The sequence below is a fragment of the Populus euphratica genome, unplaced genomic scaffold (assembly GCF_000495115.2).
Source record: "Populus euphratica unplaced genomic scaffold, PopEup_1.0 scaffold241.1, whole genome shotgun sequence".
NCBI classification, from domain to species: domain Eukaryota; kingdom Viridiplantae; phylum Streptophyta; class Magnoliopsida; order Malpighiales; family Salicaceae; genus Populus; species Populus euphratica.
In genome coordinates this window covers 177,236-193,961 of record NW_011500067.1, presented here as the reverse complement: position 1 = coordinate 193,961, position 16,726 = coordinate 177,236, and the positions used below count along the sequence as shown (strand labels likewise).

General features: G+C 31.5%; 1 protein-coding gene and 1 long non-coding RNA gene across 2 annotated transcripts; one reads left to right on the top strand and one right to left on the bottom strand.

The window, feature by feature from the left end:
* Positions 1-699: 699 nt before the first annotated feature.
* Positions 700-1,161, bottom strand: LOC105108267 (uncharacterized). Its single transcript, XR_839012.1, has 2 exons — positions 1,092-1,161; positions 700-1,014 (listed from the first exon to the last, which is right to left on the bottom strand). It is a non-coding gene; the product is annotated as an uncharacterized LOC105108267 (long non-coding RNA).
* A 298-nt stretch (positions 1,162-1,459) lies between these two features.
* On the top strand, positions 1,460-9,075 carry LOC105108266 (auxin-induced protein 22C-like). The gene is made up of 3 exons (XM_011002514.1): positions 1,460-1,921; positions 3,220-3,301; positions 8,717-9,075. Exons 1-3 carry the CDS (start codon positions 1,567-1,569, stop codon positions 8,829-8,831), a joined length of 552 nt encoding a protein of 183 aa, XP_011000816.1. The 5' UTR covers positions 1,460-1,566; the 3' UTR covers positions 8,832-9,075.
* Positions 9,076-16,726: the final 7,651 nt, after the last annotated feature.

Here is a 16,726-nt window from a genome sequence, read left to right as displayed (position 1 = left end):
TCTATGCTAGGAATTAGTTTTATTCTCTTATGTATAATTCTATGAATGATTATTATGCATGTTATGATTGAATTTCAATCTTTATGCAAGTTTATACCTGTACTAAGCATATTAGTCTTTTGTTATGATTATAAATTTACCATAATCTTATATATTGAATGACTATAAACTAAACATTCAAATTCTCATGATAGGACACAATGGATAATTAGTTATTGTATAACTATATAATAAGTACAATTAGGGAAATATTAAATTCTAGATCAATTATATGAAGATAAATCTAGCTATCTACCAAAAAAGAAGCAATGAAACTTATAAGAATGTTTAAAATCTTTTCCTTTTTTTCAAAAAAAAAAAGTTCCGAGAAAATGACAGTGTGGACTGCATTCTTTCCAGCTAGGGCACGCATGATGGAGTACAATAGGTAGTTTTAGACAACAACAGTTGACGCGGTTGTGGAGTTGATGTGCACCTGTAAATTGCAGGGATGACTTTGCTGGAAGTTCCCATGCATATATCGGTCCTACTTGCAAGACAATTTCTTCCATTCTTGTTGCCTATGCCATAGTGTTTCCTCAACATTAACCATATGCAAGGTTGCATACATGGCCATATAATTGTTGCAAGTTGAACGAGATGATGAATAACTTCATGCCATAGACATGAAATCATGCATGTGTGTTTCCAAATCATAGATAATTAAAGACAATATCTAACAAACATTATTATATGTCTGCTAATTAGAATCAAGTACAAATTATAAGAAACGACTAACAAAAAAAAAGAAAAAGAATCGCATGAAAAATGCAATTATCCATGTCCTGAGAACATTTTTGTCCATATTCTACCATGATTAAGATTATTGTAGATCTCAAGCGATTATCTTCCGAACATCTCAACATCTTGCCTTGATGCAACAGATCTCCCGAATTCCACAACATCTCGTTTCGATCTGAGACTTCTGCTTTTCGGTGACCACTCAAACATGGGAGAGATGCCGTGCTAAATTAACTAAAAAAAGAAATCTGAATTAGGTTCTGAGTTTAAAGATTGAAGAATATTACACTAATGATTAATATTTGACTAACCATGAGCAACATTAGGTGGACACGGATGCTACAAAACAAACTGCCCTTGTATCATGCTAAGAATTTGTAGTACTTTTTTTCATAATTTATTGCTCAAGCCCCCTCAATATAGCAAATCACATGGTCTGTTTTCCCTTCACCAAATCAGACGGCTGAGGTAAATAGTACCAAATCACCTCATACCTAAGAGCCACTAGATGTGTCCCATATCCAACTTATGGTGCTGGCCGTTAATTGTGTTTTCAGGTTTTAGGAGGCATAGAGTCCCCACTTCTGTCCCTCATGTGACCGACAACTGAGCCTTATTTGACCTGTCATTGCTCCCACTTGGTCCTTCCTTTGATTTCTTCTCTCTGCTTGTGTATGATTTATTTCTACACAGATAAACCGTTTTTGCGACCAAGAATTATAGAGTTAACAAACTATATAACATTCTGAAACCTTTGAAACCTTTGCCCATCACCAAGAAAAGAAAATGGCACAACCTCTTGGACTTGAAATCACAGAGCTAAGATTGGGTCTACCGGGCAGCGATGATGGACATAAAAATGACAAGAAAAGGGTTTTCTCTGAGGTGTCCGGCGAAGCAAACAGCACAACCGATGACCGAAAAGTTCAAACAAAGAGTCAAGTTGTGGGGTGGCCACCAGTTTGTTCGTATCGCAAAAACATTAGTTTCAATGAGAGAGATCGCCATGAAACTTCAAAAATTTACGTGAAAGTAAGCATGGATGGAGCTCCTTTTCTTCGAAAAATTGATTTGGGCATGCATAAAGAGTATTCGGATCTTGTTGTCGCGTTGGAGAGGTTGTTTGGCTGTTATGGAATTGGTGAGCATCCCTCTATCATCTATTTACAGTACTCTTAATCTCTTTAGGCTTTATGATTTTAAAGCTCTATTAATACTAGATGATCAGTATTTGGAATTGATTTCGAAAAGTTGATTTGGACATGCATGGTATACATATTAAGCCTCCTTAATTATACCTAGCTGCTATTAATTGTAAGCTTCCAATTATAAACAAGCTAGGCCAGCGTTGTACACCATGCAAAATACACGCACACACACCGGTAATTAATATTTGACAAGGCATCTATTTCGAAACAAATAAAGAAATACATGTTTTTTCAATCATTTTTTAAAAATCTGTTTCTTTAAGTTCTTGAAACTTCCACTACCTTGATTTTTATCAAGATTGATTATTTTTTAAATAGGAAAAGATAATTAATACACAAACATTAGATTTACATCCTTGTAAAATATTTTTACATCCTCCATTCTCAATATCAATGCATCCTCTAATTACATCAAGCCTCATATTAAGGATAGATAATAAGGACATTAAATCTCATTTAACAATTATCAATGGAAAAAAGAAAAAAAGAAGAAGAAGTTCATATGGACTAAATCTAAGCCCTCCACCAAATTTGTTCTCTGAAAATTCGTATAGATATATAGTGAGAACAGAATACAAAAAAAAACCAAAATTTATATGTCATGCGCTAAAATCTACTCAAGAAAACTAAGGGCCTTGACCAACCAAGAAGTGATTATGGTTCTATATACAAAGGAAATAACTCGGATAATAATAGCTTGAGAAGCCGTACAATGAGTGTGAAAACTAGCTGGAGTTCTGCACATGCATACTTTCCATTTATTTAATCGAACAATTTCTACTGTTTGATCTATTGAGGTCATATGAACTTGCCTCCAAAATATTTCAGGGCAACAATTTCTACTGTTTTTCATTTAATTTAAACTGACAATTTATCAGTCTATAGGACTAGTTTTAAATATTTCATTTCCAAGGGCATCCCTCTTGTTTTGTTTCGTTGTACTTCGACACCCACCAAGCTAATTGGGTGCAAATCCTGCTTGTGCAAATTAATGAACGGGAGTCCGAAGCAGCATGTTGTCTCATTGTTTTAATTAATTAAGGCTCCATGGCTCCTTAATTAATTTGGTTGTATGTATAAGATTGCTTCACAAATAATTAGAATACCATGAAATTTTCTAGAGTAATTAAGAGATCCATGTTTATTATTTCTATGATCCTTTATTTATGTTTAACGAGAGAAAAAAAAGTAAATGACCATTGTTTATTTGTTATGTAAATGCTATGGGCAGGCAAAGCCTCGAAGGATGAATACGTTCCCATATATGAAGACAAGGATGGAGACTGGATGCTAGTGGGAGACGGGCCTTGGGAGTAAGTCTCTCTAGCCAACAACAACTCCTTGTATTTAATTTATTTTTTTAATCATTTTAATCGTTTTCCTTCAGAGGATCGACATATCTTTTCAATTATGCCTCATCACGCGTCCTTTTAATGTCCATAATTCAACTAGAGAATTTATTTACACTGGCAAAATATTCTTTAAGTACACAAGCTATATTTTTATTGGTTTAAAGATTACTGATGAATTTTTCAATAAAAACATGTAGTTAGTGGTTTATCATCAGGGATTTTAAAAAAAATTAATAGTAATATCACTGGATTTTGCCGACGTAATTTTTTTTGTAAATATTATCATTGGAAATGACTGATAAAAAAATTTACATTACTAATTATATTGCTATTTAATAATTTTCTAGTTATGTCCACGAGGAATAAAAATCAATTTTTCACATTAATAGTACTGGGGAAAGGATAGTGCTGATATTACTGTCTTTAGTGAAACTGCTGTGTTGAGGTAATTTTGTAAAAACCACATAAAACACACACCCATGTTATAAATTATATATATAAATTAATTGGGTTTCCGTAGCTCCTTCAAAACCTACAGCTCCTTCACTGTTCAAAGCAGCTGGCACAATTTTTTTTTATCTTTTTCTAATCCCATCTTTTAATTTTGTATCCGTTGAATCCTTTTATGATTTAGTAAGATGATATTAAGTTTAAAATTATACTAGAAATTTCAAATTAAAAGAGATGATTCAAATGTAAAATACAAATAAAATATATAGCTAAACCCAAATTCATGATTTTTTTTTTCAGTAGTTTATTTTTTTTTTTTTTTTGTCCCTTAAATTTAAAAATAAAATAGAAATTGATTGAGAAATAACTAAAAATAATATCATTTATCACAATTTTAACAATTAAAATATCAAAGTTGGTGTAAAATAATTTTATTAAATAAAAAAATCACATTAGATAAACTTAAAGTATAATCCTCATCCAAGTTAATTTCCTATAAGAAAACTTTTATAGAAATTAATTTTAAGATCTGAAATAATCTCAAACCAGTGAATAATTTTCTTGATATACAAAAAAAAATTATTTAATAAAATTATCAGAGTGTCACATATAATACAAATAAATTATATAATGCTTTAAATTAATCTGAAAACTCTTGAAATAACCCGAATATGAAGTCCTATTAAATAAAACAGTCCAACTTTCTAATACCGAGCCAAAAAAAAAGAAGAGGAAAGAGGATTCCTTTACCTTAGCCCTGACCAAATTCTTTATTAAGAGTTAAAAGAGATGATTCAAATGTAAAATACATATAAAATATATAGCTATACCCAAATTCATGATTTTTTTTTTGTTCAATAGTTTATTTTATTTATTTTTTAGTCCTTAAATTTAAAAAATAAAATAGAAATTGATTGAAAAATAACTAAAAAAAATATCATTTATCACAATTTTAACAATTAAAATATCAAAGTTGGTGTAAACTAATTTCATTAAATAAAAAAATCACATTAGATAAATTTAAAGCATAATCCTCATCCTAGTTAATTTTCTATAAGAAAACTTTTATAAAAATTAACTTTAAGATCTGAAATGATCTCAAACCAATGAATAATTTTCTTGATAAAAAAAAAATTATCTAACAAAATTATCAAAGTGTCACATACAATACAAATAAATTATATAATACTTTAAATTAATCTGAAAATCCTTGAAATAACCTGAATATGAAATACTATTAAATAAAACAGTCAAACTTTCCAATACCAAGCCAAAAATAAAGGGAAAAGAGGATTCCTTTACCTTAGCCCTTCTCTAGACCAAATTGAAAGTTGTTGATCAAAATAATTATTTTAGAGGTGAACAAATATTTAAAAATCAATTTTTTTCTTAGAGAATCAAATCTCATTTAACTTATAAAGACATCAACATATTCCTACAAAATCAAGTTGAATGCTTTGTGAAAATTCATCTTTAGTAAAAACTTGTGACCTTTCTTGCTATGAATGCAATGAATAACCTTATTACTCATCATAAATTCATTTAAAAAACTTTTGACCTTTCTTGCTATGAATCCAATGAATAATCTTATTACTCATCATAAATTCATTTAAAATCTAATATCTTGCAAAGAAAAATAACTTATTGACATTGATAATATCTATTAGAACATTCTAAAACATAGTATATAAAAGCTTTGCCATTATTTTGTATAACCCATAAATCAATCTAATAGCTGAAACTGAGAAAACCTATCTAACCTCTTAATTTTTGAAATCAACGTTACCGAGGAAGAACTAATACCTTTGGGCAACCAGGTAGTTTGAAAAATAATTATGACCATCAAAAACACATTACAGTAGATAAGATTTCATACCTTTTTATAAAAGGAGAATGAATATCCATCTGGATCATGAGCTTTCAAACTACCACAGTCCCACATTATTTACTTCACCTCCTCTATTGATGGAGGTCTTTCTAGCCAAACCAAACATGCCTCTGAAACCTTTTTAAACCTCAAGCCAGCCATTTCAATCCATCTATAATCGGGCTTAGCAAACATATTATAATAAAAATTGACAACGGCCTCTTTAATGTCATTTCGGAGATCGTAGATAGTTCCAGTCCTGCTCAATCTTACTAATATTGTTACGGTCTTTCCTCAAAATAGCTGACAAATGAAAGAACCAAGTGTTCTTGTCCCCAAGTTTGCACCAGTTAAATTGAGATTTCTGCCTCTAGATATCCTCCACCTTATTACTAACCTTCCAATGCTTAGAATTGAGACCCTGAAGCTTAACTTTCTCAACTGCAGTCAAAGGACGCAAATCACCTAAATCTTTAAGCCTTCTTATACCATGCTGAACGCCTGCAAGTTCGTAATTCTGGTCACCAAAAGTAGACCTGTTCCACTACCTCAATCTCTTCTCTAAAATCCCTAGCTTCTTTGCCAATCTATAATCACCCGGGAACTCCCTACAACTGTCAATCAATAAAACCTCAAAATCCTTCATAAATGAAGGATGAGACAACTAGCAGTTAATGAAGCGGAAAGGCTTCCAACCCCAGTCAACCTCTTAATTTTCGAGAAGCAACAGACAATTATCCAACAATCCCCTCGGATATCTACAGAGAGTTAAAGTGGAAAACTGCAAATGAAAATCTGGAGTGGCAAAAGCCCAGTCAATGCGACTTATGGATCCGCCCCTATACGATGTAAACCGATGGCCCTGCAAATTAAATTCTATCAAATCACACACAGATAAGAATTTGTGGAATGAAGTTGAGCCTGCATAATTGAGATAACCGCTGCTCCTCTCATGAGAATAAAGGGTCTCGTTCAAATCAACAAGTACCACCATCCTGCAAATCAAAAGCATACTTAAGAATGGCAATGTCTTCCCATAAATTAACACGTTCTCACAAACAAGATGCTGCATGGACACCAACTACCATGCATTTATAGGAAGACTTAACATTAGAGTCGCATAAACAAATCCATGGCCCCCAAAATTAATTCAATGTTATCCACCTCAAAGATAAAACCATCCCACATCACAATAATGCCCCCTGATTTGCCTATACATTCTAAGAAAACCTATTTGACATTAACAACATTCTACCTATTTCTGATAATAAAATAAAAAAGTTAGAACACGTTTCTCTAGTAGTCTCGAATAGAAAGCAAACTCCCACATTATAGTTTACTAACATATTCCTAATGGAATTGCGCTTGTTACCAACCATGCCCAAACCACAGCAGTTCCAAGCAAAAATATTTATAAAAAGTTCTAAAACCATATCAAAACAGAACTGAGCAACATCGTCACTTGCTGCTGATTAACCGATGCCCATTCATCCACCTCTCTGTCAATATAACCTATGAGATCCATCTTCATACACTATGAGTTCCCGAGAATTCCCCAATCCCAATGCAGCTGCATCCTGTATCATTCCCTGAACCTCTTTTTCACTATCAAATCCGTGAGTTCAATTATTATTGCAAGTTATTCAATACCGAACATTCCCTTGCTGGATTCCCGAATTGAGAGAGTTTGAGGAACCACTTTCGTTAATTGTATTAGCTATGCTGCCGTTAGCTGTCAACATTTTCATTTTCCTTGTTTGGCCTCTAACGATCATGTGGAACTTTTCTTCCCTCATCTAAAGTACCCTGCTGACTGTACTGTGTACCCATCGAAGCTGGAATGCAATCCTCTGTACCCCCCACCTCTTCTTCCACCGACACATAATTTGAATTCCCATGTACACATTCATTAACGGCTGACTTAATAACAGGGGACAAGCCAATGTCGTCTATTACTTGGAGGGATATTCTTTCTTCAAATTTCGGTGACTTGTGCGTAAATTACGAGTACAGGTTTGGTGTGTACTTTTGGCCGGAGAGTCTACTCATAGTCGGTCTTTGTTTGGGACATGTTTCATTTTGTGTTGTAAAAGGATTTTTTTAAAAATTATTATTTTAATTTTTTTAGAATATTTTGATATGTTAATATTGAAAATAATTTTTAAAAAATAAAAAATATTATTTTAATATATTTTAAATAAAAAATACTTTAAAAAATAATTATTATCGCACTATCAAATACTCTTTTAATTCAATGCATCCAAAACATACGATATGACTTGTTTGAAATGATTTTTGCTTGATCCTAAGCACTGCGTGAAAATTTCATTAATCAAATCAATAAATATGAAGTTCACGTATAATGAAAGGATTGGAGAATAATACGTGAGTAAGTTGTAGTTTAATTAATATTAATTAATATCCACGGTTTAACAATAAATTCAAATAACTCCTTTATTATTAAAAAAATGGAAATTAATATGACAGGAGGTGCACCACCAGACTGCTGCACAGCTAGTAATACTCAGTCTAGTGAATTATTTATGTTTCTTGAAATAATTTCTTGAGTGGAGATCTGGGTTTTTCTTTTGTTTTTCTTCTTCTTTTTCGCGACTAAGCCTGAATATGAGGCGTTAATATCGTTTGTGGATAGATATATAGAGGTAATTTTGGCATGCAAAAAGTCATGCAACTTGCAAGTATGTATACGGATTTGTCTTGCAAGTCTGGGCCACATACTACCGACAAACGCAACTTGCGTATAATTGTTAGGGTAGACGGCGATGATGTCCTAAATGTCAAAGCATCTATCATTATGATCGAGTGATTCTTGCAACATTTTCTTTCAATTATGACCATATCTTAAGCTCCAAAATAATTTGTCTTCCATTATGTAGTTTATTAATGTCAAATTCATGCCAACGCATTAACCATATTCCAAGAAAACGAATCAATTAGATGCTCCATTAAAGAACAATAGGATTTAAATTAACTTCTTGCGGGGGTGGGAATAAAACCAGTTACTTATGAAATTTTTATCTTTTTGTTTAATTTCGCAGGATGTTTTTTGAGTCTTGCAAGAGGCTAAGGATCATGAAGAGTTCAGAAGCCAAAGGGTTTGGACTGCAGCCAAGAGGCGCTCTCAAGGGAATTCCAAAAGATGATCGTCACTGAGAAACTACAACATATTGAACTCGGGACAACTTGACTGAATTGTCTTAATTTTTCGTAAGCATAAACATTTCTGTTTAATTGGTGATTATTGGTTAATTAAGAACAGACGATTCATCATCAAGTCGTAGCTTAATTTGAGACCTATTTTTATATGTTTAAACTGGGACTTGTAGAACCCTAGATAGGAAAGACAACTAGCTTGTTCTCACGATTAAATCCATCCAGCTATACGTGTTTTATTATTATTTTTGAATCATGAATTGCTTCTGTTTTTCTCTTGGGAGGCTTTCCTTTTCTGCTATTTTTCGACTCCTATTCTAAATACATATAGCTTGGAAGCTAGTTTAAGGTTATATATAACATTGAAGAATACTGGGAAGTTAAGGTTTAAGGAGTTTTTTAGAGTACGTATAAAACTAAATGATAGACCCATTAATTATTATCCAAGTGCTTAAGTTAATATAAAATAAAAATAAACATAAAAGAGAAGGAGGTTGTAATTCTTTTTAATTTGTTTATTTTAAAGTGCTTAAGTTAATATAAATACAAAGAAATTATATATATGTTAAATTGAAAATATTATTCTACCCTTAATAAATAAAACAAAAATATATGTATTATTTAAAATCTCCCTTCAAACTTACAATGCGGTAGCTACAAGTATCGAGAATTTGCTAACCAGAAAACAAAAACGAGAGATGGAATGCAACTTGATAAAAAAATCTGTAATATGCAAGGAAAAAGAAACAAAAGTCAAAGTAATGGTGTCATGCTTAAAATGATGTTGAGTAATATAACAATTGATCTCAATGTGCTTAGTTCACTCATGAAAAACCGAGTTGTGAGTAATTTGAATAGATCTCTAGTTGTCATAATATATAGGAGTGGGATGAAAAAAGGAAACTCCCATATCAGTAAGTAACCAATATAATCAAACAATCTTCTTTGTAGTAGATGTCATACCACGATATTCTGCTTCGGTTGAGGATTGAGAATCAATAAATTGTTTCTTATTCTTCTAAGAAATAAGAGAATAACCAAGAAAAAGAAACTAGTAACATACTTGCAATCTATATGATCACTACCATGATCAGCATCAGAGTATGTACGTAGCTCCAAGAAAGAGGTGGATGGAAATAAAAAACTCTTAAAGATTGCACTTCAAAGATATCATACAATACAAAGAACAACTGCCTAGTAAATAGTAGTAGGAGAAAAAACAAACTGACTAACAATATAAACAACATATGCAATATCTGGACGAGTAATGGTGAGACCTATCAAGCTCTTAATAATAGTATGGTATAAAGTAGGATTTATCAAAGGTAAACCATTAGAAGAAGAATACCTTGCGTTAACCTCAACGGGAATATCTACAGTCTTGTTATTAGTAAATCTAGCCCATTTAAGAATATCTACAATATATTTTGACTAAGAAAGAAGATAACCTCTAAGTGATGAAGCTACATCAACACCCAAGAAATATTGAAGATAACCCAAATCCTTCATTTCAAATTGTTTAGCGAATTCTGTCTTCAAAATTGAAATACCATTAATGTCATCACAAGTAATAATTATGGCATCAACATATAAAGATAGAATGATACGACCTACATTAATGCACTTAATAAAAAGAGTAGAATCATGACTACTAGAAGCAAATCCAAGAGATGAGATTACAATAGAGAATTTCTAAAACTATGTACGAGGTACTTGTTTAAGACCATATGATGCTTTTTTAAGCTTAAAAACATACTCATAGTCATCTGAAACACTAGGAGGGGGCATCATATAAACCTCTTCTTGAAAATCCCCATTCAAGAATGCATTTTTAACATCAAGTTGAGAGATATGCCATTGATGAATTGAAGCTACTGCAATAAGAGTACAAATAATAGTCATTTTTATAATCAGGGTAAATGTCTTCTCATAATCCATACCGTACTATTGAGAGTATCCTTTTGTAACCAACCTAGCTTTGTATCGCTCAATAGACCCATTAGAATTAGTCTTGATCTTATACACCTAACGACAACCAACAACACTCTTACCAGGAGATAGAGGAATTAGATCCCAAGTATCTGTCTTATGCAAAGTAGAAAGTTCCTCATCTATAGCCTGGTGCCAAAAAGGATCAATAATTATCTTTTTATAAGAAGAGGGCTCAGATAGGCAATGAATAGAAGCTAAAAACGAAGTAAATGATGAAGAATAACAAGAATAAGCAAAATTTGGTAGTTTTTTGGACTTATGAATGTGTATGGATTGACGTATAGGTGGATCCACAGTCTCAAATGATGTTTGAGGAGCTGTAAATAAGAATGGATCTTCAGGTGTGCTGAAGCATAAAGTGTCAGTATATGCAAAACTTTAAGTACAAATTAGTTGAACATGAAAAGGAGTATCTAAGGAACTAGGAACTTGAGATGATAAACTATCAGAATCCTTAGAAAAAAGATTTATATGAACAAGAACAGGTCTAGTCAAGTTATGAGTAGTAGATGAAATAAGAAAAAAAAAAGGTATATGCTTGAGAAAGACAACATAACGAGACACATAGAGTTCCTGAGTTATTAGGTCAAAACAACAATACCTATTTTTACCTTTACTATAACCCAGAAAGATACAAATATCAGATCGAGAGGACAACTTACTACGTTCTATATGAGGACGAAAAACAAAACAAGTACAATAAAAAACTCTAAATGAGGAATAATCAGGGACACAACCATATAACTTTTCAAGAGACAAACTCGAGCAATGAGATGATTAAATGGTATTAATCAAACTTATAGCAATAAGGATACATTTTTTTCAAAAACTCACTAGGAACAAAAACAGACAACAAGAAAGAATGACCAGTTTCGACAATGTGCCTATATTTTTTTTCAATAACTCTATTTTACTTAGGAGTATCTGTACATAAAGTTTAGTGAATAATTTCATCTAAGGCAAGCAACTGATTAAATTTATTAGAGGTGTATTCTTCATCCAAATCACACCTAAAACATTTGATTACAACGGAACGTTGAGTTTTGACAAGAGCTCGAAAAGCTCGAAAGGCTGTATATATCTTAAAAAATTCAAATCGATGTTTTATTAAATAAACTCAACAATAACAAATATGATCATCAACAAATAAAACATAATATCAAGACCCTTTTTTTTTAGTAATAAAAGAAGGTCCTTATATATCATAATGAATCAAGTCAAATGGTGAAGAAGAAACAGAAATACTTCAATTATAAGGTAAAATGGAAAATTTTATCAGTTTACATTTACTACAATCAGAAATAACACAAGTTTGCAAATTCTCTAAAGCTCCTATGAATGCCAAAAATCTCAAACGAGAAGCAAAACATGACCTAGACGAGAATACCATAAATAAAAATTAGAAGATGAATAACTCAAACGAAAAGAAGATAAATCAATAGTAGCAGCAACAACAACAACAACTGACATTTTTAACTCATCCAAAATGTATAATTCATTCTCCCTAAAGCCTCTCCCAATCAACTTTTGAGACTGCAGATCCTGTACACAACTAAAAAAAGAAGAGGAAGTGACTAAATAATCACCATAATCACATAATTGACTAATGGAAGCAAGATGCAATTTAAGTTTCGAAATAAGATAAATATTAGGAAGAGATAAGTGAGGTGTGATAACAGAATCTATACTTGCTAAAAGTATAGGAGTGTCATCAGCAGTCATAACAGGAAGGGAGGGCGAAGGTGACATAAAGGTAAAAGATGAAGAATCTAGAGACATATGATGTGAAGCACGAGAATCTAAGACATATTTAGAATATGAAATACCTAACGAATTATGAGGCAACTAACCTATGAAAAGAGAAATAGACATTGCTTGTGCCTATAAGGAAGGAAACTTTTAAATTTGCTCAGCTAGAGTATTAGGATTAGTGATAGAGCTTAGTGAAGTTACTACTATAGTATTGTGGTGTGGTGGTTTATAATCTTGAGGTGGTCTATGGGTATTAGATTGTGATTGACTGTTATGCTTCAAAGCTTGATTTTTTTGTCTCAACTTGGAATACTAGGCTTTCCAATGACTTTTTTGCTTATAAAAACTGCACCTATCAAAGTCAACTCTTGTGTAAAACTTATTTTGATTATTAGAGAATGGCTTAGAGGGTACTGCTAACACAAAAAAATTCAAAGTAGAGAGAATTCTTTTTATATAATAAGACTAGAGACGTATTTCTTTAGCCAATAACTCACTAAAAACAGTGTCAATAGATGGTAGTGGAGAACGATGCAGAATTGAACCTCTAAGTCTTTTAAAATCATTGTGAAGTGCTGTTAAAAATTGTATCAATCGTTGTTGCTCTCTACGCTCAATATAGGCACCACATGCATTAATTTTGTCGATTCTGTGAGAGCCAATTGATCCCAAAAATCTATCACCGCAGAATAAAACTCTTAAATACTCATATTATTTTGATGAAGAGCTCGTATGTCATTCTCTAATTGATACTACTTTGTAAAATTTGATTGTATGAATACCCTTTGTAGATAATCTCAACCCTCCATTGTTATCTCATATTTCGCCAACTATGTACCTATGGAATGCTCAACAGAATTGTTGATCTAATTAATAATCTTTACATTGTTTGCTTCTCATGTATATATCAAAATAACATCTCCCTCATCAGTATTCTTAGGTATTTATAAGTTTCACTAATATATCCCCACATCTTCTTACCCTTAAGAAAAGTTCTCATTATATAACTTCAGTATGAATAATTCTTTTCATCCAACCTCGCACTCACAAACTAAAGTGAATCATCTCTTTTGATAGCCATAATTAACAAACAACAAGAACTAGAATGCAAAAGCAACGAAAAACAAAGTGCTAGATTGCAAAAACTGAAAAACTATCGCAGAAACTAAACAAATATCTTCTCGAAATTATACGATTACTCTAAAACATAACACAAATTGCAAAAGCTAAAGAAAAGATGAAATATCAGTTGGATCTGCGAAAGGTGTGTTTGGGATTAAATATTATTTTATAAAATCAGCTCTGATATCATATTAAATTAATTTAGATTAACATAAAAGAAAATGAAGCTGGAATTCTCTTTAATTTATTTATTTTAAAGTACTTAAATTAATATGAATACAAAGAGATTATATATAAGTTAAATTAAAAATATTATTTTACATTTAATAAATAAAACAAAAGTAAATGTAGTATTTAACATGCTTTTCCCTAATTTTTCATCCTGTGATCAAATCCTTTCTTACACAACTTGAATAATGTCCAGTTCATTTCACATCTGAAAAACATCGTAGCGAGAACAATACAAGGAGAGCCTCTCACTAGATACATCAGTAATGAAATCCATCAGATGAGGGATGCCTAGGGAACTGGTGAGGAAGAATTTGAAGATAGAAGGCAAAAATATGGAACTCAAACTATCCAAAGCACTTCAAGTTCTTTAACGAGGCATTCTCGACCCATTGTTTTATCGTTATAGGAGAATTTGTCGACATAATCTAGGACAGAAATTCAAGGTCAATTGCATATTAACCGAAAAAAACTCTTATATTTATGCAATTAAACAAATTAAGTGGAGCTTTTCTAGAACGAAGGCCCATGTTCTCTTGTCTCATCCATGAATTAGTTTCTTTCGAGAAGATTAATGCACATGATTATCTTCTCCGTCAACCATATGATATAATATAATAATATTTGAGCTGGGTACATAATATAATCTGCATTAACCTACTAATTATGGTTGGATTCCGAGATCATACAGTCAAATATGGAGCGTGTGGAATGCATATGCTTCTGAATCCTTGATCAACTGCGCAGCTAGATATGGCTTTGGTTGGGACTTTGACTGTTTTTTTGCAATGAATCTAGCTTCCCAATAACCAGACACAGTTTTTTTTTTTTTTCTTATAAGGTTTTTGTGCGATTCTAAATTAGCCATGTATAATTAACCACACTATCTTCATGAGCTAAATTTAGATGGGTGCATACCATAAGGTGGACGAGACTACTAACTACACTAGAATATGAAAGACGAGACATGAATTCCATGCTCTCATTAAACTGCATACACTGTGCAGTGACCAATTTAAAATGAGCAATAAATGAAGTACCAACAGTTTTAGCATTTTACTTGCTAAAATACTCAAATACCCTTTTAATGTGTTTTTTCTAAGTTAAGTATAAACATACTCTAGATTTATGTCTTTTAATATCCATCTTGAGAATTCTCTTGCTGCTCCTACTGCTTTTATCTTTAACTTACTACTAACTTAACTTACCTCCAGAGCATTAATTAATTATCGATGAAATATTTATCTATTAATAGGTTAATTCATTAATTATCGAGAAAAGATTCATCGATGAAACATTTTCATCGATGATTTTGTTGGTAAATTAATGACCAACATAATAATAGTATAAATACCAACAAAAAATTCTATCAGTAAATATAAAAATTGTGATAATAGTTATCATTCAACTTATGAATTTTTATGTCTTTTGCATCAATAAGTATATCATCATCGACTGATGCAAATTGATGCGAAATGATATGTCAATACCAACTGATGTGAACCCACTTGGTAAGAACGCTAGAACCCCATAACAACATAGACACAATTTAAAAAAACTAAAATCAGATTTGGTTGATAAAAACTTGATAAAACAATTACCTAACCCAAAACACAAAAAAATATTGAAATGAAACCCCATCCAATGATCATGGAGAATTGTGAACTAGAAGCACAAGGAAGAGATCACGAAAGATGATTATTCTTCAATAAGTCAATTAAATGAAATACCAAAAGTATAAGAATCCTCTCATGCCAATCAACAATATATGACAATAACAATATTATTGGACTGTGAATAATGAGTCTTATAAAAGAATATTTATCGTGTAAAACTTAACCTAACTCTGATAGACTGTTATTACGTTAAATTTAAATAAAGTCCAAAATACTTAAAAACAAGCCCAAAACATGAAAAATCTGAAGTCTCAAATATAAAATCCCAATATCACATGTAATGAACTAAAATAAATCTAAAATAATCAGCCTTTTATACACACACACTCCATTTTTTAAGTGTCCTAAAAATAATAGAAAATAGTTGTTTCCCTTTTAATTCCATATAAAATAAGAAAACCTTACAAATAGGTTTGTAATTGCCCTTTAGTTTCTTTACAGGGCATGGACTCTTTGGTGGCTTTATTTCCATAATAGATTAGAATTTCTAACTTGGAAAACCATTGAAAAAATAATCTCAATTGTGTTCACATATAGTGTCTTTATAGAAAATGAATCCTTACTTAAAAAAGAAAGTTCACAAATCATTAAAAAAAAAACAAATAATAAAACTCATACAAAAGTTTTGGCCTATATTGTGATGGCTTTCTAAACTTTGATTAACTTGAAAATCTAAGCCAATATAAAACAATACCACTAAAAACTACTAGTATAATTTTAGTCTAATCTAATAATTAAATTAAGAGTAATGCATGTTAGCATAAAACTACATATTATGAAACATTAAGTCAAAAACCAAAGTGATTATCCAACCCTAGCATGAATCGTATCATTCCCCCTCTTTTCAAAAGAATTCATCCTCAAATCACAAATAAGAATAATATTAAGATCTAGAGCAATAATAGCATCCACTTTATTAAAATCTTGTTTAAGTATTTAGGGCTTTTTTTTTTGGTCAATTTTTGCCTCAAACAACACAATATGAATATAACAACTTCTATCTTTCATTTTGCATCCTTTCAGCTAGGGGTGAGCAAAAAAACCGAAAAACCGATTAAACCGAGAAAACCGGAAAAAAAATAACCGAAAAAACCGAACCGAAAAAAAAAACCGATTAAACCGATT